The sequence below is a fragment of the Rhodamnia argentea genome, chromosome 10, assembly GCF_020921035.1.
Source record: "Rhodamnia argentea isolate NSW1041297 chromosome 10, ASM2092103v1, whole genome shotgun sequence".
In the NCBI taxonomy this organism is placed as follows: domain Eukaryota; kingdom Viridiplantae; phylum Streptophyta; class Magnoliopsida; order Myrtales; family Myrtaceae; genus Rhodamnia; species Rhodamnia argentea.
The window spans coordinates 15,781,255-15,804,210 of record NC_063159.1 but is presented as its reverse complement, the minus strand read 5'-3'; the positions used below and the strand labels follow the sequence as shown (position 1 = coordinate 15,804,210).

At 40.4% G+C, this 22,956-nt stretch overlaps 2 protein-coding genes across 3 annotated transcripts; one reads left to right on the top strand and one right to left on the bottom strand.

Moving 5' to 3' along the window:
* The first annotated feature begins 490 nt into the window (after window positions 1-490).
* On the top strand, window positions 491-6,617 carry LOC115729746 (nucleolar MIF4G domain-containing protein 1). 2 transcript variants are annotated; one of them, XM_030660382.2, is made up of 13 exons: window positions 491-628; window positions 741-835; window positions 941-1,760; window positions 1,857-1,924; window positions 2,686-2,768; window positions 3,234-3,333; window positions 3,523-3,608; window positions 3,993-4,075; window positions 4,291-4,418; window positions 4,500-4,601; window positions 5,185-5,478; window positions 5,677-5,799; window positions 6,165-6,617. In XM_030660382.2, the coding sequence occupies exons 1-13, from the start codon at window positions 625-627 to the stop codon at window positions 6,546-6,548; spliced, it is 2,370 nt and encodes a 789-aa protein (XP_030516242.1). In that variant the 5' UTR covers window positions 491-624; the 3' UTR covers window positions 6,549-6,617. The 2 variants fall into 2 exon arrangements, with proteins under 2 accessions (XP_030516242.1, XP_048127454.1); XM_048271497.1 differs by having other exon boundaries at window positions 5,677-5,908; window positions 6,165-6,304.
* Window positions 6,618-7,600: 983 nt separating this feature from the next.
* LOC115729745 (5-methyltetrahydropteroyltriglutamate--homocysteine methyltransferase-like) lies at window positions 7,601-11,731 on the bottom strand. The gene is made up of 11 exons (XM_030660381.2): window positions 11,363-11,731; window positions 11,187-11,274; window positions 10,621-10,748; window positions 10,124-10,515; window positions 9,861-10,024; window positions 9,549-9,629; window positions 9,284-9,450; window positions 9,079-9,184; window positions 8,666-8,916; window positions 8,338-8,539; window positions 7,601-8,221 (listed from the first exon to the last, which is right to left on the bottom strand). The coding sequence occupies exons 1-11, from the start codon at window positions 11,725-11,727 to the stop codon at window positions 7,853-7,855; spliced, it is 2,313 nt and encodes a 770-aa protein (XP_030516241.2). The 5' UTR covers window positions 11,728-11,731; the 3' UTR covers window positions 7,601-7,852.
* Window positions 11,732-22,956: the final 11,225 nt, after the last annotated feature.

Below are 22,956 nucleotides of genomic sequence, written 5' to 3'. Positions count from 1 at the left end.
CGAGGATGGCGAGCTGAGAAGCCATTCCGATGGAAGTCGTGGGGAGCTTTTCAAGCTCTGTAAGAGTTGCTGTCTTTGTCAATTCGAATTTGATGGGGTCGATTCATCATCTATTTAAACCGTTGATTGCATTCCTTGGAGAGTTCGCGGAAGAGCTGGTTGAGCCGGCTATGGATACGGCCGCCTTCAATCGCCGGATCAACTGTAACGACCATAAAACTTTGGGAGGAGGGTGAGATTCTTCATTCGGCGAAGCGTGGCCTGACTCCAACTGGAACGAGCACCAAAGAAGAAGTGTCCGAATTGGGCCGGCTTTTGATTTAGGCACGCAAGCCGAAGCCTTTGCATTGTGAGAGCCCTAAGAGCAGACAATTGGGTCCGAATCAATGTGGATGTGGGCCATGACTTGTCGGTGCTACCGGGCCGGATCTCGTTGCCCCTGTCCACAGTGCGACAAGAAAACCAGGATGCGACCGAAATTCGTATTTGCTCTGGCTGGATTCTGATTGATTGGATTAAGCGGCGATCGAAGCGGGAAGGGAACTGTGTGATTGACGCAGCTTCTTCTTCTTGTCTGTCAATCGGCAGTGGCGACGAGCGTAGGCGTGGAGTGAACTGGGAAGCATGGGTGAGAGTTCTCCTTTCCTTCGTGTTTCGTATCTGTCAGGAGTCTCCCATGTCGTTTCCTTCTTTTGCTTCGGCTGTTAAGAATCGATGTGTGGTTTGTTTTTCTGCTGCAGAGAGAGAGCCGCCGGCGAAATCGCGTCGCGAGAAGCGAAAAGAAGCTCGGTCGGCCAAGAAGGACCTTAAACATCAATCGTGGATGCGACATCAGGTTTTTTCATCTTCTTGTTGTTGTTGTTGGTGATGTTATGTCTTTTGTGAGCTGCGACTTGAATGAGCGTGTCTGCGTTGCTTGGCGTGAACTAAATGTATGCAGAAGTCTCGGAAACTGAAGACGAATTTGGTAGGTTCGAAGTGGAACAATGGTGAAAAATCGAAATATGCTCCGTCTCATGGTATGGTGGCGGTTGGGAATTTTCGATCAAGCAGTGACAATCGGAAAACCCTAAAGTTGGAGAATCATAATGTGCTGACCGATCCAAAGGTCAAGTTTGAGTTTTCATTGAAGGACAATTCTGTGAAGTCCAGCAAAGTGAAGAATAATGTGAAGAGAAAATCAAAGACTAAGTTTGAAGAGTATCTCGAACATGATATGCGGAAAGCTTCTATATCTGCTGAGGAGGATTTGGAATTGGAAAGAAAGCTTGCCAAGAAGCTCAAGGTGAAGGATGGAAAGCTACGTGGGTCAGACGACCAAATGAATATATTGTTTAGAGGAATGCCTTCTATTCTTGATTCTTTTGAACAAGAAACATGTGAAAGATTTGAAGGTAAATCTTCAGGGGAAGAAAGTGAAAGGTCCAACTTAGAGCATATACAGGATGATGGAAAAGTTGTTCATGTTAAGGCTGGAGCCTGTGACTCAGTAGAACCCTCTTCCGCTGAGGTGGATTTAAAGGATTTTCTTGCTGAGGCACCTACTAGGAAGAAAAAGAAGAAGAGTAAAAAGACAAAGGAAGAAGAATCAGACTTTAGCATCCGTAAAACAGAGACCTCCGCAGGAGAGGTTGCTGGGGAGGCAGATCCTGTAAATCCGACCTCGTCCGAGGGTAAGGCAAAATACATTGCACCGCATTTGAGATCACGTGCTGGAAGTGAGTCAGAAGAGCACATGCAGCTCCGAAGGCGGATACGAGGTAACAGAGTTGTGTTACTTCTCATTATGATTATTAGCGTTCCTTCCATCTTTGAATTGATATCTGTGCAGGTTTCAAACTCACGGTTTATTTCAGGTCTTCTAAATAGGTTGTCTGAATCTAATGTCGAATCCATCACTGGGGAGATAGCCACACTCTATTCCGTACGTCATCTAAGCTCCTCATAAACTCATCTTGAGCTCTTGGCATCTTATATGTCTGATACAGTTCCTGTTTACTAACATCTCAGGATTGTCCAGCAATTTTCTTCTTACACAGGAGGTCACTGATCTTGCTTATTAAAAATTTGAAATATTTAAATTTGTTATCCATTCGAAAGAGGCTTATGAGAGTGTCAATTGTGTGTGCATAGCTACTCTCTGATCTCTTGAGGTCCTTCTGAGGCATTTGTTTCCTTTTGGTTGTAAACTCCGTGAGGTTCTTTCCATCTTAGTATTGCTCCTTCGAATCTGTCTATTTTTGTTCTATGAGTGTTTAACCCTCTGAGGTTGGGAGTTTCCTGTGTTTTGAATTCTGTGATGGTGGAGCTTGAAATATTTAAATTTGTTATCCATTCAAAAGAGGCTTATGAGAGTGTCAATTGTGTGTGCATAGCTACTCTCTGATCCCTTGAGGTCCTTCTGAGGCATTTGTTCCCTTTTGGTTGTAAACCCGTGAGGTTCTTTCCATCCTAGTATTGCTCCTTCGAATCTGTCTATTTTTGTTCTATGAGTGTTTAACCCTCTGAGGTTGGGAGTTTCCTGTGTTTTGAATTCTGTGATGGTGGAGCTTTATCTTAGATATAAAAACTATTATCACAGTACATCATTTCTTTAGATGTCAAGTTCCTTATGCTCTACTGTGATACATCTATGATATCATTGTCACTTTTTAATCAAGCTATTGTTTATTGTGCCATATACAGTCAGTTGGTCGCACAGCCGGTTCCAATATTATAACTGAAGAGGTATTGGCATCTTGTTCTGGAGGTCCTCGTGGCAATGAACAGTTAAGTTTTTCCCTTTCCACTTTGATCTTTTTATCTTGCACCTTGTCTGCTTGGCACACCTAATGCTATTAATTAGGAAATTATATGTGGGTTCAAAATTTTGTACTCGATCCCCATTTCATTCTGCGGGAGCATATTTTGTTCGTTGTTTCTCGGTGTCATATCTACTAGGCATGATTGTGGCTGATCTTCTGTTGAGAATTTGGGTCCTCATTGGTTCATGCAAATCGCACAACAGCTATCTATGGGCATATCTATGCAGTATTGTATCCCTGAAATTTATAATATGGGCTGGTTACATGTTTAAGTTGAGAGTAGAGTTGTACTTGTTTGCCGGTTCCTCCATATCAGTTAGAAGTATCAGAATAAGTACAATTAAGCATGAAGCTGGGTTGTGTTATACCACAACCTTTCATCTAGTCTCAAAATTGCCTTTTAACTGACATTTTCTGCTTCCTTTGAAGGTATGCCGCCGTTTTTGCATCTTTTGTTGCGGGTATGACTTGTTTAGTTGGGATTGACTTCAGTGCAAAGCTCCTTGCTTCTCTCGCAAAGTACTTCGAGGTTTGAACTTTGATATTGGAGTTTAAAGCATTAGTACATTCTCAATGCATGTCTATATGCAATGAGATTTATGTCTATAATTGCGTTTGCTGATTAAAGCTTTTGTCGGGATTTTTGGTCTTTATTATTGCGTTCTCCCTGCTTCTTCAGTTCTGAAAAGTTACTAATAGCAAGTCTCTTGGTCTGCAGAATGAGTTCCTAAAAGCGGACAATCTTTCCCTGCGGAATCTGACTCTCTTGCTCTCTTATCTATATGTATTTGGAGTTTGTTCAAGGTTAGTGAACTAGACATCAAATAACTGCGAACTTGATTTTTGAGGGAGAAAAATTCTTAGGCACCTTGCAATTGTTGTCCTTCTGCATGTCGTCATGTTTCTATGGGTATGCTTTACTTTGCATCAAGACGAGGGGAAAATCGTGGTTGTTCAACTTTTTTGTTTCTAAGTACTTGTCCTTGATCTGGTCTTCATAATAGGGAAAGATATGTCTGCATTTAAATGCATTTGCAGTGTTTAATTGTATTTGACAATTTTGAATTGTTAGAATTCCTGGAAAAAGTCGTAGCTACAAAATTGTTGTGGTCGAGTTAATTTTGTTATTTTCTTTGAAATGTTTAAACATCTTCATTGACGTCAGGCTTTCTCTGTGATGGATTCCAGTGACTTGATATATGATTTTCTGATCACGTTGAGCAAACGGTTGACAGAGATTGATGTCTCTACTATCTTGACGACCTTGCAATGTAAGACTTCCTAGAACTTTGCTATCAGCAGCTTTCCAAAGCTTTTTTCAAATTCCACAGATGGATTGGATAGTTTTTTCAAGCCTATTTTCAAGTTTAATAGATTTTACTGCTTGACTTGAGGCCTTTCTTTGGAAATTTAACTGTTGATCCATGGAAGGAGAAATTCCCAACTTTTTAACTAGGTCTAACATATTGTGGTCTTTACCAACTAGGCTGCGGAATGAAAATAAGAGGTGATGATCCTGGTGCCATGAAAAGTTTCATCATTAGTGTTCAAAATAGGGTGAATCAGCTGAAGGCCTTTCCTGATGACGATGAGAAAAATACCAATAGTAAAAGAGTAAGCTGTCAATTTATTTTCTCTAGGAACATCAATTCCTGCAATTGTCCCTTTTAAGTATCTAACTGAATCACATTGCAGATGGAGTTCATGCTTGATACCATTTGTGATATAAAAAACAACAAGAAAAGGACGAAGGAGGATCCTGCACCTCATGCAAGGATTAAAAAATGGCTGCAGAAGGTTGAGCTGCTTAATTTGATGTGATATCCTTCTTTTAGCCCTTCTCATGTCTGTCCTTTCCTCCCAGCCCAGCCCTATTAGATGCAGTGGCAATTGTCTGGGGGAGTTTAGTCGACATATCTGGTCAGCTTTTTGTTAGATTCATCCTCTTCCTGCAATCTTCCAGCAGTTCAGAGAAAGAACTTGTGCCCAATATACTGCATTTACTTTGGCATAATCTGTTATTCTCTCTCGGCATGCCTTGTGACACGTTCATATGCTTGACCCTTTGGTCTTTGTATTTCATATTTGATTCTGTTACTTCAGCGAATCTGCTGAAGCAATGGAAGAGAATGTGACATACAGACGGAAAAAAATAATAATGGATATTGCCACTCCGCTTAGCTGATGTGATGTGTTGGTTGCTACTATGGAGTTGTCAAGTGGCATGGTGAATAATGAGACAGATTAGTTCTTGGTCGGCAGAATGAGCGGAGATCATAGGAATAGCATGTCTTTATATTCTATTGCTGATTCTTAAATTGTCATTTGCTGTTGTAATATTTGAGTTGTGATACCTTATATGTTGATACTTCATTCCCAGTTAGGAATGGAGAATGTTCTACTCAGGGGAATCAAGTGGAGCAAGTTGCTTGATCCAGACAAGAAAGGCCAATGGTGGCTGTCAGGGGACATGGCTTCTAAAACTGACGATGTTGTTGAGGTCGCAAACACTATCGACAAAGAGGTCGTGGAAACCCAAAAAATGCTGCAGCTTGCCTCTGCCCAGAGAATGAATACAGATGCCAGAAAGGCAATATTCTGTATAATAATGAGTGGAGAGGACTACATTGATGCATTCGAGAAAATTTTGAGGTTGGATTTACCTGGAAAACAGGTAATTTACTAGTTGCACCCTTATGTAGGCATCGTTTTCTTCCTCTAAGTTTTCTGTTACCTCGACTGGAATCACATAGTGGCGTCATTGAGAATTACGGAGGAAAGGTCCATATTTGTGCTGGACCCTGACCCATTTGTCTGGAGACAAAGAATCGGGGATATATCATCATTCCTTTTTGTCTTTTTCATGCTGCAGGACAGAGAAATTATGCGGGTTCTTGTGGAGTGCTGTTTGCAGGAGAAAGCATTTAACAAATACTATACAGTTCTGGCTGCTAAGTTATGTGAGCATGACAAGAACCACAAGTTCACTTTGCAGGTACAATTAGCTAAGAGGATTATGTCAGTTTCCCTAAAAATAAAAGATTCTGCTACCTGTGTGATCTAAGGAATTAATGGCACCACCTTTACGGGAATAATAAAAGTTGGTTTGTTTGCTATTTCTCTGTGTCTGTTGTCTAATTTTTCCTTCAGGTACTTCAGTTCAATAGTAGGTACTGAAATTGGCTATCAGTGAGGCAAAAAATAAAATAGGAAATAAGCAGTCACAAAGAAGGAAGATATGGTCGGGGCGACTGCCTCTTGGCAAAGCCATCAATATTTGCCTTCCCTTCTGTTCTGTCTCCGTGAAGTTTGTTGTCTTCCTCATTTTATTAATTTGTTGTCCTGCCATGCAATCCACAGTTCTGCCTTTGGGATCACTTTAAAGAGCTGGAGTCGATGCAACTGTTGAGATCCATGCACCTGGCGAAGTTTGTGGCAGAGATGGTGGCCTCATTTACCCTATCACTTTCCCTTTTGAAAACGGTAGATTTCAGCGATGCCAGGCAACTAACGCCGAAACGGGTCATTCACTTTCGGATGCTATTCGAGGTGATGTTTGAGCAACCAGACAGTCTGATTTGGAATGCATTCACGCGGGTCGCAGTGAGTCCAGAGCTTGAGACTCTGCGATTTGGCATTGAGTTTTTTATTCGGGAATACGTGGTCAGTAGCAATAAAGCTCACAGTGGAAAATTTAAGATTGTGAAGAGGGCTCTCAATAATGTCGAGGGCATCCTCATGTGACGTTTTTCCTTTTGATAATTTTTGGGGGCAGAATCCTCATTTGAGTTTGTTACATTCCTTTTCCGTGTGGCCCAAATTTTGGGGGTTAAATTTTTTTTTTTTTTTGGGTCCAATGGGGGTTAAATTAGCTTGTAGTTCAGCAGGTATTACATGTAAGATTGACATTTCGTGACGGTGAAATGGTTCTGTTTTGTTGAGACTGTTTCCCATATGTTTTGGTCCAGATGAAATTGCACCCTCTTGTCCTCGTATCAATCCATGAAATAATATTGATCTTAAATTTATTGTATAGTGGTCAATTCAGTCTTAAAAACTTTAAATTGTACAAATTTAGTTTTAAACCTCTTGACGATTAGTCAATATGGTCTTAAATCGCTGAAAGAGATAATTTTAATAATTTTTAATTTCCCAATTTTTCATTAATTTTATTTTCTTTTTTTTCTCTATGAAGGATTGGGTCCCACGAAGTCCGCAACTAGTGAGCCCAAATCCGACAAGGGGTCTTGGCCCTTGCATTTGTGTGTGCCGATGGCCTGTGGCCTTGGTCGGTCGAGGGAAACAAGAAATAAGAGGAGATGAAAAAAAAATAAATAAAATAATAAAGATTTGAACATTTTCAAAAAATTTGTAAAGACTTTTCAGGTCAGCGGACACGTAAGATAGCCGTAAATTGACACAATTGAAAAATGTAGAATTGAATTGATCGTAGATTTATAATTTTTTGGACAATTTTCTCAAGCTCTTTTCTAATTGTCCACAACTTACTTTGGTATGTTATTAACCGTTTTGAGTGCTCTATGTCGTAGACGTTTGTCAGATCATCTGTTTTTGTCATTCTTCATGTTAAAAGCGTATTCATGCTCGGTCACGTCAGCCTATGTGCCCTCCAACATGCATTGGAGCTTATTGCGTTTGTTTTACCAATCTGGATGTTTCTGCCAATGGAAATTAACAAGTAGAAAACGTAAAGTTGATGCCAAAAAAAAGAGAGAGAGAATTGCCTCGGCACGCAAATTGGCAACGAGTATTTGACAATTTGTTCCTCTGAGAGCTAGAGAAAGCAATTGCATTAATTCCCAAAGAAAGTGATGCGTACAACAAAGGGAAAACTTTCGGAATTGAGAAAAATAAGCGGAATAAAAGAGGGAAAAAGAAAACCTCAAGGGTGCATCAAACCTTCTAACAATTCCTTGACCCGATTATTGAATACATAGCGTGACGGAAATCTTGGCCTTTCCTGCTTGTATTAGTAGCAACCAATGAATCATATGATCGAGGATCAAACTCCCCGAGTTAGATGCTGCTCACTTGGCGCTGGCGAGCTTGGTACGGAGCACCTTGGCGGCAGCAACCATGTTCTGGAGGGCCGGCTTGACCTCGGTGTACTTGCGAGTCTTCAGTCCACAGTCAGGGTTCACCCACAAGATGTTCTTCTCAAGCACTGCAAGCATCTTGTTGATTCGGTCAGCGATCTCCTCGGTCGATGGTATTCTCGGGGAGTGGATGTCATAGACACCGGGGCCGATTCCAGCACCATACTTCACACCCTCGCGGAAGACCGAGAGCAGCTTCTCATCGGAACGGGAGTTCTCGATGGTGATGACATCAGCATCCATGTCGATGATGGAGTGGATGATGTCATTGAAGTGGGAGTAGCACATGTGGGTATGGATCTGGGAAAAGTTGGAAAGAGGCAAAATTAGCTGAGAACGGTAAAGCCAATTTGAATGCATCAGTTAAGATCTTGAGACATGAAATGTGAGCCGGCCAAGAGAGAGAGAGAGAGAACCTGACAAGTGTCCTTGACGCCGCAGTTGGTAATCCTGAAGGAGTGAACGGCCCATTCCAAGTAGAATGACTGCTCGGACTTCCTAAGGGGAAGACCCTCTCTAAGAGCAGCCTCATCAATCTGAATGACATTGATACCGGCCTTCTCCAGATCCTCCACTTCATCCTTGATGGCCAAGGCAATCTGATAGCAAGTCTCAAATCTGCAAGAACAACCGACTGTCATGTTAAAAAGAATTCTCTTGCCAATTAAGCCTGAAAACAACCAACATTGTAGGCTTAAATTGTGATTACGCTAATCGAAATTTTCGGTTTGTGTTCATGTGTACCTGGGCTGATCATTTCTTACGAAGGACCAGTTCAGAATGGTGACAGGGCCAGTAAGCATTCCCTTCATTGGGCGGGCAGTCATGCTTTGCGCCATAGAGGACCAGAAGACGGTCATTGGCTTGGGGCGGCTCACATCACCATAGATGATAGGAGGTTTGACACAGCGAGAGCCATAAGATTGCACCCAACCATTCACAGTGAAGGCAAAACCAGACAACTGCTCGCCAAAGTACTCAACCATATCGTTCCTCTGCAATCAAGATCATCCAAATTAAGAAAAAGAGGAAGACTTAAAGTAATGGTGTGCCCAACCATTCATGGATTTCTTTTTATTCTGGTCAAAACTTTCTCCTGTTCATTGTTCTCCTCATTGCTAATATCGTAGAGACGTAACCCAAGTAATAAAGCTAACCTCAGGCTCTCCATGAACCAAAACATCAATATCAAGTTCCTCTTGGAGCTTGACAACTTTGTTAATTTCCTCCTTGATAGCCTTGACATACTCATCCTCAGAAACCCTATAAAAATTCACGATCAAGGGTGTAAATTATGAGGATGACAAATCTCTCAAACTCAAATAGACAGCAGAAACACCGTGAAAAATAAGAGTCACTTGCTTCTTGGCCTTGTATTCACGGCGAACTCTTCGGAGTTCCACAGTCTGGGGGAAGGATCCAATGGTGGTGGTTGGGAGGATTGGAAGGTTCAGCTTTTTCTGCTGAGCATCAAGCCTAGCACTCACATTGGTAGCACGGCGATGGTCAGAACCCTTCAAAGCAGCAGCCTGGAAAAAGAAAACATCAAGTCATTAAAACATTATTAACACTTGTTTGGTAGCATTAACGACAGAGAGATACAGAAGCAGAAACCCAATGAACTTACACCCTTCTGAACAGCCTGATTGGTCACCCGTGGTGAGGACCTTCTTGAGGCCTGAGCAGCGGCATTAGCAGAGAAAAATGCCTGAACAGAGAGGCACAGCTATTGAGCAAGGTTTCGATACAAGAAGAGTGCAGAAGATAAAGATAACATCATTTCCACTAATTTGATCACAAGTCAAGGTCAGGCCCTAATCACAGACTAGTTGTTTAATCTGTTAATTGTCAAGAAGGAATCTATAAACGACTGTTAACCTCAACAATGACTAGGTACCATGATGCTTTGACGGGAATTGAGAAAAAGAACAAGCGTTACCTCATCCTTCTGCCCAGCCAATGCCTTTGCCAACATATTCACTTCAACAACCTTCTGAGCAGCAAAAGCAAGCCATGATTTGATTTCCTTATCCAATTTGGTTTCATTAACTAGATCGACAGCAGTGTGCAAGAGGGAGCAAGAGGTGGAGACCACAAGCTTGTCTGGAGGGACAAACAATTAATCAGAAATCAGAATCCAACTCATAACGAATGCATACCAAGACAAATGTTGTGCAGAGTATAACTTGGCTCGTATTGTACCTTTGCCCACAATGCCCTCAAGAGCATTCAAGGTACTCAGAGACGCAGCGAGATCATTTGCCCAGATATTCCTACCATCAACCACTCCAGCGAAGAGGTATTTGCCTTTAGGAAACGCACCCTTGATCAAATCAAGGGTCTTAGTTCCACGAACCAAATCAAATCCAAACCCAGTAACACCCTTCAAAGAAGTAAGGACTTTGTAGGCCTCAGCAGGGATATCAGCAAAGTAGGTCTCAATAAGGACATTCAAACCAGAGAGGGACGATTCAAGCTGCGTGTAGGCTTCTGTGAAGGCTTGCAACTTGTGAGAATCAAGATCCATCACAAGGGTCGGCTCATCAAATTGAATCCAAGAAGCCCCAGCAGCCTTAAGTTCAGAGACAACTTCCCTGTATGTTTACATAGCATCATAAACCAATGAAATCAGTCTTTATACTCCAATAACGCAAAATCACTAACTCTCATTTTTCTTTTTGAGAAATTCAATTTCTCACTTGTAAATTGGAAGGATCTTTCCAAGAAGGGAAAGCAGAGAGAAGGTCTTGTCAACATCCTTTGCCGGCTTAGAAAGCAGCAAGTAGGAGACTGGACCAACAAGGACCGGAACAGTGTGTACTCCCAGCTGCAGAAACAACAGAGTCAAGAACTGATCCATGCCATGTGTTTATACATATCAATTGGTATGCCAAACGAATGAAAGAACTGAATTAAATGAGGTAACGGAGGCAGAGCCATACATGTACATACATTTGCAATGTGTATGAGTAAACACGTCCAGACATAAAACATTATAGATCTTCCAACTTTACATCATACTAAAAACCACCAGCTTCATGGACAATACAGTATAAACCTTCAGATAGGCCATATGGCAGATGTTTCTCAAGGTTTATAATCATAGTGAACTTGCACTTATGGAGCTTGTCACCATAGAGGTAAAAAAAGTCTACCAACTACGCATTATATTCTTGGTTACTAGAATTTAACAGTTCGATAGATGTCATGATTCCTCATAAATCTACAACCTACCAATATATATATAAAGACAAAAGTTCCATACCGCCTTTGCCTCCTTATATTCATTGACGGCTTTGTGAGAAGCATAGGAGAACTTGACATCAGGACCCAACTCAGGGACAATGTAGTGGCTGGATCAACACCAAAGACATTTGTCATTATTGAGAATAAACCACAGATGATCTAAGACGTGCTGCATGAGATGACTCAATAACTTACTAGTTGGTGTCAAACCACTTGGTCATTTCCATAGCAGGAACAGAGGCATTTCCTCTGGCCATGGAGAAGTAAACATCAAATCCAATCTCACCACCTTTCCAGCCATATCTGGGAGGCACAGCTCCGAGCATCGCAGTAGTGTCAAGCACCTGGTCATAGTATGCAAAAGTGTTGCTGGGGATGTACTTGATGCCAGCATCAGTCATCTGCTTCCAGATGGATGATCTGAGATCTGCGGCCACCTTCTGCAAATCATCTGCACTGCTCTTCCCATCCCAGAACGATTCCAGGGCGAACTTGAGCTCTCTCTTCGGGCCCATGCGAGGGTATCCAACAATGTGGGATGCCATTTCTCTGTGGGTCATATCAACAGATGAAATGCTCAATTATCTCGACTTAAAGGAGCCAGAGGTCATAAAACCGTTCTCATGTATTAGTTTACTAGAAATGCAACAAGGGTTGATCACTCCATAATCCACGAGGTCTCAATCAAAGTAGAAAGAGGCAAGGTGGTAAGGGTTGAAAAGAATAACAAAACTGAAAAGGATTTCCCATTTGTCATTGAAAAAGCATACTCATTCTTCTGTTAAAAAAGGGCAAAAAAAAGAAAAAAAAAAAAAAAAGAAGAAGAAGATAAACACAGGCTCTGGAGCTCCTAGAAATGCCTCCCCATGAATCTATATTGCAAAACAATTCTCATCGAGAGAAGTATCTACACAAAAGTTACCATATTTTAGAACCAAGGAGATAAAATCCACTCAGCAGCAGAGCTTTAATGCGGAGACGAAAACACAAATCGGGCTTAAAAGCATTAAAAGCCATGCACTTTGTGAAACTTGCATGAACAACTGGGATGAGACAACCAGTTGGATCAAATCGCACTAAAAAAGAAGACTTGTGAAAGCAGGAAACGACACGGAATTTATTGGCAGCAACTACTCAAACAAACAACATAAAGGCGCAGATCTAGGGATGCGAACAGTAGGGAGATTCACGCGAATCCATCCCGCGGGACACAATGCGCTCCCATGAATGCGAACGTGAAATCACACGCGAAACGATAAGGCAAGAGATCAAGGCACACCAGATCCGCGATCAACAACGCCACAGAACAACGTTTGACCCACCGGATCTGCCACTAAAGAAAAAAAAAATCGAGGCAACACCGAGACGCATTCACGGACACCAATCGATCAGCACTCAAGCACGACGCGACGACATAAGGGGCCGCTTCGATACGTACGTGTGGTCGGGAGGGAGGTGCCGCGAATCTCAAACACGGGTTCCGTCGGGAGTCGAAGGGGAAACGCGAGGATGGAAACAGAATGCGTAGAGAAGGCCAAGGGAGCGAAACTCGGGGAGATGAAATGCGGCAAATATGAGGGAGTTTGAGGCGCGCGTGGACAGTAGAGCAACCGCACGAAAAAGATGAGGAGGAGAAAGCGAAGGAGAGGGAGCAACGAGTGGGGAGCCTACCTTCGTGGGCGGGAGAAGCGGACTGTGACTGGTTCTTCTTCTTCTTCTTCTTCTTCTTCTTCTTCGTGGTGATGGGAAGAGAGAGAGAGACGAAGTGAAACGAAGCGTGGCGCGTTGCATTATATGGAGAGAGAGAGAGAGAGAGAGAGAGAGAGAGATCGAGACTCGCGATTTCGCGGGGGGTGATTTTTCTTTTTTCGTTTTTCATTTTGCTTTAAATTTGGGTAATATTTTATTTTTTTTCTTATCTTATGTGGTGATGTCAATTACATGTGTTTCGACCAAAACAAAATTACATGCACAAGACGTGAATCCGATCGCCTCACGAAATTCACACGTTAATGTCCTGTTTGCGTTTTCCGATGGATTGTCAACAAATTATTATGCACGGTGCGCGTGTAATATTTTTAGACCGATAATAAATCAATGTTTTTGATTAACTTGCGCTTCCTTCTTTTTTTTTTTCCCCCTTTCATTGATTTTCTAACTTCTTTTTGAAATGATTGCCGAATCTTTAATAAAATTCCTTATTTCTTAGTGAAAACCGCAACACACCGACGACAAGACGCGAGCTCGTAAATGTGAAGTTCATCTTCTTCTTGAATAAAAAAAGAACAAAAAGCTTTCAAAAACGCAGACAAATTATCCGGTCCACGCTCGATGTCTTACATATATAAGATGAGTAGACAGCATAATTAAAAAACGGGCACACTTCGATACGCACAATTGATCTGGTTCTGATCTTCTTTTGGGGTGGTAGAAGTTGGTCAAAGATGGAGCAAACAAGAAGCAAGCAAGCGAGCAAACAAGAAGCAAGCAAAAGACTCTCATTTGCGCATGGGCCCATCTGTGGCTTGCAGTAAAAGTAAAACACGTGTTGCTTTCTCGATCTGATTCGATAAAGTCGAATGAACTTGAACGTGAATTTTACCCAAAAAAAAATACAAACATGAAAAAAAAAAAATAGAAAAAAAAAAGGAGATAGGAAAAAGAAGAAGAAGAAAGGATTGGCAGTAGAGTGGAAACCACAAAGTGTCGGTGCGAAGTGTTCATTTGCAGCAAAGGGGCCAGCCCAACTGGCAGCGGGCAGGGGCTCCCCCTTAACGTCGCACGATCATCATGTTCGACGGTCTTAATTCTTTTGTTTTCCTTTTTGAGGATCGTGTCGGTTCGTGTTACGAACATGTTAGGCCAATCAAATTGTAATCGAGCGCATAAGATGGAGGGAACGCCTTTTTCTCTTTTTGTGCAGCTAATCCGTGAGCTGCTAACGGGAAAAAAAACGATACATTCATTGGGTGTCTGCTTCAAATTCATTGAAATATTTCTAAATTTTTCAGATGATAATTTTTCTTTTTGTTTTCGATTGAGTGGTGATAGTTTTGAATTTTGTCAATTGGTAAACAACTTCACAAGTTCTCTCAACGGAGGTTGGTAAGGTAACAAGGCAAGAACAGGTACCTCTCACCACCTTTCTTTCGTGCCATTTCTCCAACTTTCCTTAACCTACCCACCCATCCATTCACCCCGCATTTTCCTGTTAAACTTATCTACGTTTCCAATGTGCTTATAATGTAGCACCGGTGGCGTTCATAGGTCAAATCAGATATGTAAGTATTAGAATAATAAGGTGTAAATTATAGGGAAAAAAACATGTTTTTTTTTTCCTAAATTTATCTAGTATCTTTAACAACCACTTAATCGAACCTCAACTCTTAACTGAGTAATTAACTACCCTCTCCAATTCCTTGCACTTTCTTCCCTCTCTTTCCTTCCACTTGCACGTGTGCCATCATGCTCATATACATTGAAAACAGAGAAAATCCATTTAATTTAAGTTCCATTTATTTCGCAGAAATTGATTAATTTGTAAAATATTTTTCTAAAATAATCGATTGTATCTCGTATAATGGATGAACGGAAAAAAAAAAAAATTCGCCGTCCATGAAAATATTTAGACTCAAATTATTATTGATAATAAAATTATTTTTTATTGGTTAAATGTTTCAAGTTATATAAGCAATCATTTTTAGGAAAATATTTTTCAAAAAATTCATTTTTTTTGTAAAACAAACAGAATCTTAATGGGCCATATTTTTCTCTCTTCATCAACGTTTGGAGGCATCATCATATTTATATTGGCCTAATTTGGTTGAAAAGAAAAAAAAATCCCAACTTTAGGTTCAATCCTTATTCCGCCCCAAATTATTTTCTTTTTGTCTCGAAAAAATTCACCAACTTTTACTCAAATTCCAAATTTGCCCCCGCATCTAAAAATGGCCATTGATTCTGATAATGAACCTCTAATTGGCATTGATGTTGATAATTTAAAAAAAAATAGCGACAAATTTTTTACACGGGAGCGGATTTGACACTATAGTAAAAGTTAGTGATTTTTTTTCTACCAAAAGGAGCTTTTTTTTTTTTTGCAGGATATTAAGCCTATTTATTTTCCATTAAGTTCATAGAAAGGTAATTTATATCAATGGCTCATCAACCCCTAGACTTTTTCTCCATCCGTGAAGAGATGAAAGCAGGATTGAACCAAGAAATCTCCTGGTTTTCTGGTAAAACGGTTGACCACCCCTCAAGTCACTTTCCATTGTTGGTTGGTGATTACATTTCCACGGTGTTTGTCGAGTTCGACTGATCCGCAAAGTCATCTCATCGAGTGTGAGTAGGTGTAGACTTTGTAAAACCTAAGATCCACCAACCCCGCACCCCCCAAAGAAAGGAGAAAGAAGAAGAACGATCAGCTTCGACGTTTCAACTATCAGACAGAGTTTAGCCCGTAGCTTTCATCACCAAGCCTCTATCTATCTATGCTCTTTCTGGGTGCATTCGTCCCACCAACAACAGATAAGCGACCGTGTACCGTGCATCTTATCTTAGGCAACGATAAAAAGGGATGCCCGATGAATGAGGACGATCTTGTCCGAAGACTTGGATGCAGATCGAATCGACAAGTATGTTCAATGAGTTAGGTGAAAGCCCTCTCATCGAGATCGGATCTTGTTCAGTCTATAAAGACCCGATCTGTCTCTACGGAATGAGAGATACGCTAGTTTAATCTCTCTCCCCTAGAGTTGGAGCAATTTGTGTCTCAGCTTATGAGCTCATGCTTGAAGTTGTCGCTTATAGATGGCACTCAGTCATCGATTGTCCTAGCTAGGCTTTTCTCTTGGCGAGCGGAAATGAAAGCTATGATCATTGAGTGAACAAGTTTTAGTGGCGATCTTTGTATATCGGATTCGGTGGTTGCGAAATAGCTAGGCGAGGCAGTAGACGGAGTTGGTATTACCATTAGGGATGGCTCGTGCCGGGTAATGGGTATTAGCATCGGTAGGGGCTTAACTGTTGCGACGTTGAACGCGATGCGAATCCAAATTTGTGGGCAGGAAGCTGATGGGCTTTGTAGAGAGTATAGGGTGGGTGCCCCCACCCCACTTCTTTACATAGCTAGACATATTTGGCTTTGGCTGATCGTTTGGGAGATGCAAACATGGATGATGTCTGATTTCTTTTGGTCGAGCAGCACGTGGAATTTGACTAATAGGAAGTGAACGCACATTTGCAAAAAGGGTAGTACTAGCTCTAATATCATGTTAAAAAATCAAACCCTATAACTTAAGCTTTTAGAAGTAGAGAGACCACACGAATATAAAGAGTATTTAAGAGCCGTTGTCAAGCGATATGGGACAATGCTTCAACAAAGTGAAGCCGCGGCTTTGATTGCGCAGGAAATAGATCTGAGATGGAATTGAATCTGAGAAAAAGTAAGATTGCGAACGATTAAACCGTGTGAATATGTCAAGTGTACTAAAATGGGCTCACAAAACTAATATGTTTAGGAACGTCACATGGGCATTATAGGCTAGATACACCCAAATAAATTCTTGTTCCAACTTGCAGTCTACCACATTACTTAACATACCTATATATTTTGTAGACTGATCTTCAGTATATTTAAAACTGCTCGGACAAGAATCTAGGTGAGATCTTATTTTAAACACAGCACAATGTCTAGTGTTGCATAACCAATATAGCTCACATTCGATGTCGAATAGATTATGCGTACGTAGACCTTAGCCAAAGTATAATATACGGAGGGAGTACAGTGACCCCATCCTCTTATATGTCATCCTTTGGGAAAAAGAAGTTAGCAATTGGTTAATTTATATAGAAACCGGTGAAATTTTTCAGACTTTGGTAAGAAAAATAAATAAAAGTTAGTAAAAGGTGCAAAAATGATATGTAAACTGATAAAAAGAGTTGGTAATTCCGTAAAATCGTCGGTAACTTGCCAACAAATTACTAAAAGATCATTTTACCGTTAAGCTGTTTGATTTGGACGCTTGAATCTTCAAAAATTTACCAGCATAGGGAGGAAAAGGTGCATTGTTTTTTAGGACTAAATAGTAAAATAGTCCCACTTTGGGGGCTTATAAGCGTGTGTCACTCAGCAAGTAATAAAAAGAAGCTCTTGCCTTGACATGGGTTTTTTGGAGATGATATCTTATGCAATGGTAATACCATTTTAATAATTACTCTTGTTATATTTATACCCGATATCATCAAGCCAATTAAGTGTTGAAATCCTTGAAGTGGATGATTGCATATCGAATAGTAAGATAAAGAGACATGTTCACTGAAAGTTCTAAAACTTATTGCGAAAGTACAATTGAGTCCTAAAACTTACAAAAAGTGCAATCAAGTCCTAAAACTTGTCCAATTGATGCCATCAAGTCATTCCGTTAACTCCGTCCAACTTGACTAACAAAAAATACTGACGTGACTTTTTTGAATATTTTCTCTCTCCTACATGACAATGAAGTGGCTAAAATGGCGTCATATTGGTTCAAATTTGATTTTATATAAATTTTTCATTAAAAAATAAGCAAAAAAAAGAAAGAAAGAGAGAAGCAGTAGCAGCGATGAGGTTCTTGCAATGCTCGTTGCTGTCCACCACCGCCGAGAAGGGCTGGCAATGGTGCTAAACCGGTTGTCGGCATCCCCGTCAACCGGTTTCCCACCACCATCAAGCTTGTAAGGCATGTTAATCATCTTAACAAAAAAAAAAAAAAGGCATGTTAATCGGGAAAATAGATGCATTTGTGAAAATACTAATTCAAACATTTGATGAAAACCCCCCTAATAATAATAATAATAATAATAATAATAATTTCTAAATGGAATGCCCACTTAAAAAAACAAAAAAAAAAGTTATGTTAATTCGATTGATAACTCCATTGTTGTCCCTTCTAAAACTCGGTTGACTGTCTAAATTATCCAAGAGTTGTGATCGGCGGCTCGTTGTTACAATGGGAAGCATAACATTGCCATACATCCGATTGAAAATTAGATTTTATGAGCCTAAAAAATATAAATTAGCAGATAGTCTTGATTTCTTGGACCGCGTTAAGTCATCGAGATAAAAAAAAACCATTTGATTAAAAGCTTATGCAATTTCTTATCCATTAAAAGAAACAAACTAAAAAAAGAAAACCCTAGATTTAACGTGTGCAGCAACCATTGCCATGGTCATATGCGGTTGAAGAACAACCCCAAAGATGAAGGTGGATTTTGTCAAATCTGGAGCTAATTTGTATCCTCTTTTTTTTTTTTCACGTGGTGTGGACAGCAGATAGAACAAAACCATCAAAAATGTTAACTCGAGGAGGAAAATTTAATTTTAATTTTTGGAAAATACGAATGGAATCGCATCTGTTCAATAATAGTTGTGAAATTTTTTTTAACATATTAATTCGATGTTCATGGTGATGTTGTTTGGTTCGTGATTGTATTGGTTTGATCAAGGCTTGGCTGGTGGGATTTCATGTGAGTTGACCTTGTGCAAATTAGGGATTCCACATTTCACCCGAATCCCTTTTTTAACTTGTGTACACACTCTCTCTCTATGCAAACCCTAGGTACATCGGAAAAACCTCTTACCCACTCTCAATGTTTGCTATTTGTGAGTAAAAAAACCTCGTTACTCGTATTGTTTTTGCTTTTTTTCTTCGTGAACGCTACCAAGGCCGGCTAAATCTCTCCGATTCTCCCTCCGAACTTGCAAAATCGCTAAACGATGGATTCATTCTCGTGTTCTTGTGGGTCTTGTATGTTGTTGGAAGAAATGGAGGTTGCCGAAGATGACCCAATTGAACATGTGGCGAAAGAGGGCGGCGATTTGGCTTGTGCTGAAGACATGGAGGTCGCCGGAGATGACCTAGTCAAACATGTGGCAGAAGAGAGCGGAAAGTTGGTTCGTGTTGAAGAAACGAAGGCTGCTGGAGATGACCCATACAAACTTGTAGAGGAAGAGGGCGGCGAGTTGGCTTGCGTTGAAGAAACGGAGGCTGCCGGAGATAACCAAGTTGAATATGTGCCGGAAGAGAGCGGCGAGTTAGCTCATGCTGAAGAAACCTAGTCGAACATTTGTCGAAAGACAGTGGCGAATTGGCTCATGCTTAAATGAAGCCAGAAATAGAGATAGTACCGAGTGATGAAAACGCGGGTGATGGTAGAGACCCTTCTCAACCGAGTGATCTTTATATCGGGTTTGAGTATATGGTCTAGAAAATGAATTATAACTTCATAACAACGATAGATACTAATCTTAATTGCTGGTTCATGGAATAAATTATCAGTGAAAATAGAGTTTAGAACATTTTAAGTTAGGTTAGTTGGAGTTGTGTGGTTAGTTGGTATGCGTCACTCTTTTCATAGATTAGGCAACGGAATAAATTGCACAGCAATTAGCTTGTCAAGGTCTTTAAATGGGAGAGTTGTTCGCTTAAGAGCATAGAGTAAGTTAATGAGTTCCTAGATGCCAAATCATCCTTTGTTTTGTCGATATTTCTGTGTGATCATAACTGCTAAGTATAATATATTGCAAATGTCGTGAGTACGGGTTATGCACTCAAACTTCAAACGGTTGATACATGACGCAAATTATGATCTATGTATATTGTATTGACATGGTTTGATTGTTGTGATACTTGAAACTAGTTGCTTAATGTGTTGATTGATAGTTCGCTTGAGTATACACTGAATAGTAATTCATTAACACCTTGGGTGTTGCAAGACAAGCCATCTCCAGTTGCTGCTACTCAAGGATCCGAACTTGTGTTGTAAGACGAGCCATCTCCAAGTGTTATTGCTCAAGGAGTTGAATTTGTACATGTGTTGTAAGATGAGCCATCTTCGGATGCTTTTACTCGAGGACCCGAACTTGAACCTATTGTTACAAGATGAGCCATCTCCGGATGCTACTGCTTGAGGAGCCAAACCTATACCTATGTTGCAAGATGAGCCACCCCCGGGTATTGAAAAACTTTTATCAATACTTGCCTTTTCAAATCATGTTTTCGTTACCATTTTCATGTAGAGCATTTTGGTACTTTTTCTTTTTGTGTTATTGTGTTAGGATTTCCATTTCTATGTCTAACAATGACCTTTCTTAGACCCACATTGGGGAGCCAATTTTGAATAATTTCTCTCTCTCTCTCTCTCCGAGCTTACATAACTACTGAATGATGGATGAGTTCTCATGTTCCTGCGAGTCTTGTGTGTTGTTGGAAGTCGGCGAACCCGTGTCGTAAGATGAGCTATCTGTTGGTGTTGTTGCTCAAGCGGTTGAATCTTTACCCGTATTGCAAGACGAGCCATCTCTTGGTGCTATTGCTCTAGGAGTTGAATATGTACATGTGTTTAAGATGACTCATCTTCGGGTGCTACTACTCAAAGAGCCAAACCTATACATGTGTTGCAAGACGAACCATCTACAGGTATTGAAATTTTTTACCATACTTGCCTTTCCGGATCATGTTTTTGTTACCATTTTCATGTAGAGTATTTTGATGTTTTTTCTTTCTATGTAATTGTGTTAGGGCTTCTATTTTTGTGTCTAATAATGACCCTTCTTAGACCCGTATTGGAGGAGTCTATTTTGAATAGCTTACTTTCTCACACTAAACATTTCTCACTCTCTCTAACTCTTTTGAAACCTCGCCCTCTTTTTCTTTCTTGCATACTATCTTCTTCTTTCTTCGGCTTTTTTGGATTCCAAGGCCAGCTTTCTCTTACGAAACCTCATCATCTTTCTCTCTCTTGCACTTCATCTTCTTTTTCTACCATTTCTATACTCCAAGGACAACTCTCTCTTCTAAAATCTCGCCATCTCTCTCTCTCTCTCTCTCTCTCTCTCTCTCTCTCTCTCTCTCTCTCTCTCTCTCTCTCTCTCTTTAATCCATGATCCGGCAATCAAGATCGGTATCTACTGTTGTTATGAAGTTACAATTTAATGCCTATACCGTATACTGATCTTGATTGCCGGATCATGGATTAAATTCTCACTTAAAATAGAGTTTAGAACATTTTAAGTTGCTCAGCTGGAGTTATATGGTTAGCTGGTATGCATCACTTTTTCATATATTGGACAATAGGACAAATTGCACATCGATTAGCTTGTCGAGGTCTTTAAAAGGGAGAGTCATCCTCTTAAGAATACAAGGTAGATTATGAGTTCTTAGATACCTAATTATTTCTTGTTTTCTTGATGGCCTTGTGTGATCTTAACTGCTAAGTATAATGTATTGCGAATGTTATGAGCACGGGTTATGCACTCAAACTTCAAAGGGTTGATACATGACTTAAATCGTGATCTATGTCTATTGTGTTGACGTGGTTTGATTGCTGTGATACTGAAAAATGGTTTCTTTTTTACTTAATGTGCTAATTGATAGTTGGCTTGAGTATGATATAGACAATGAATTATAAGTTCATGATAACAGTAGATGTAGGCGCCGAGAAAGCTTGTGAATGATGCTTCAAAGTTCCCGAATTGAGAAAGTAACTAAAGCAGTGGTCAATGTTCCTACTTATTTCAATGACAAAAAAATTCTCAAAAAACTATTTAAATTAAAATTCACTTGGTTTATTGAAGTGCACAACTAATTTACTAAAATTATTACACAGTTGCATTTTACCAATTGCTAAAGAAACAATAACCGAGGATTTCAATACTCCGGCGAAGTCGTTGTGGAACAAGCAAGCCTTCTTCTACACCTTAATTACCTCCATGACCTCGATGATGGTAGCATATGGCTAGTCCCCTCCTCCCTCCCCCCCCCCCTTGTGGGATATTATGACACATGTGGAGACTAGTCATTCATGAAGCATGGACCCACTAGATTTGCATTTGGTTAAGCTTGAGTTTTGGGTAAATAACTATTTGGCTCAAGTGTATTTGCTATTTGTGTAAGTTTAGAAACATTAGTGTAGTTATTTGCAAACGAGCTTTGAAGTTAAAAATGAAAGTAAAGACAAAGGAACTTCACCAATGTCTTCCGATTATTCATCAAAGATGAACTTCACGTACTATATGAATGTCCTCTCTCTTTTGCAACTTACAACTTAATTCATTTGTGAAAAAAAAAAGTAATGACAAAGAAGTTTTTCTTACTAGTTATTTCGAATTTTTCCATGACAAGTAGTGATGAGCGGGGCGATGACACTATAAAGATGGACCTAGCGATATTCGACAAGCATTATGAGGTTGTGACGGAGCTCCTCAACCTGTTAGCATTTTTTGAGTTGGTGATAGCGAGACCGATCTCCGACCGGTTTGGCCGCTGGTTGACAATTGTGATGGCGGAGGTCATGTACTTCTCAGAGTGTTGCTGCTCAAAGAGCCGAACATGAATTTGTGTTGCAAGATGAGCTATCTCCGTGTGCCGCTACTCAAGAAGACGAACCTATACGTATGTTGTAAGACAAGCCATCTCTCGGTACTCGAAAAAATTTTCTAGTACTTACCTTTTCAAATCATGTTTTTGTTACCATTTTCATGTAGAGGCTTTTGGTTCTTTTTCTTTTTGTGTGGTTGTGTTAGGGTTTCTGTTTATGTGTCTAAGAGCTACCCTTCATAGACCCGCATTCGAGGGAGCCTATTTCAAATAGCTTTTTTTTTTTTTTCACTCTTTAAGCGTTTCTCATTCTCTCTCTCTCTCTCTCTTCTGAGACCTCCCCCCCCTCTCTCTCCGAGCTTGGAAAACCGGAAACCTGTGTAGAAGATAAGCCATCTCTAGATGATGCTGCTCAAGAAGCCGAACCCG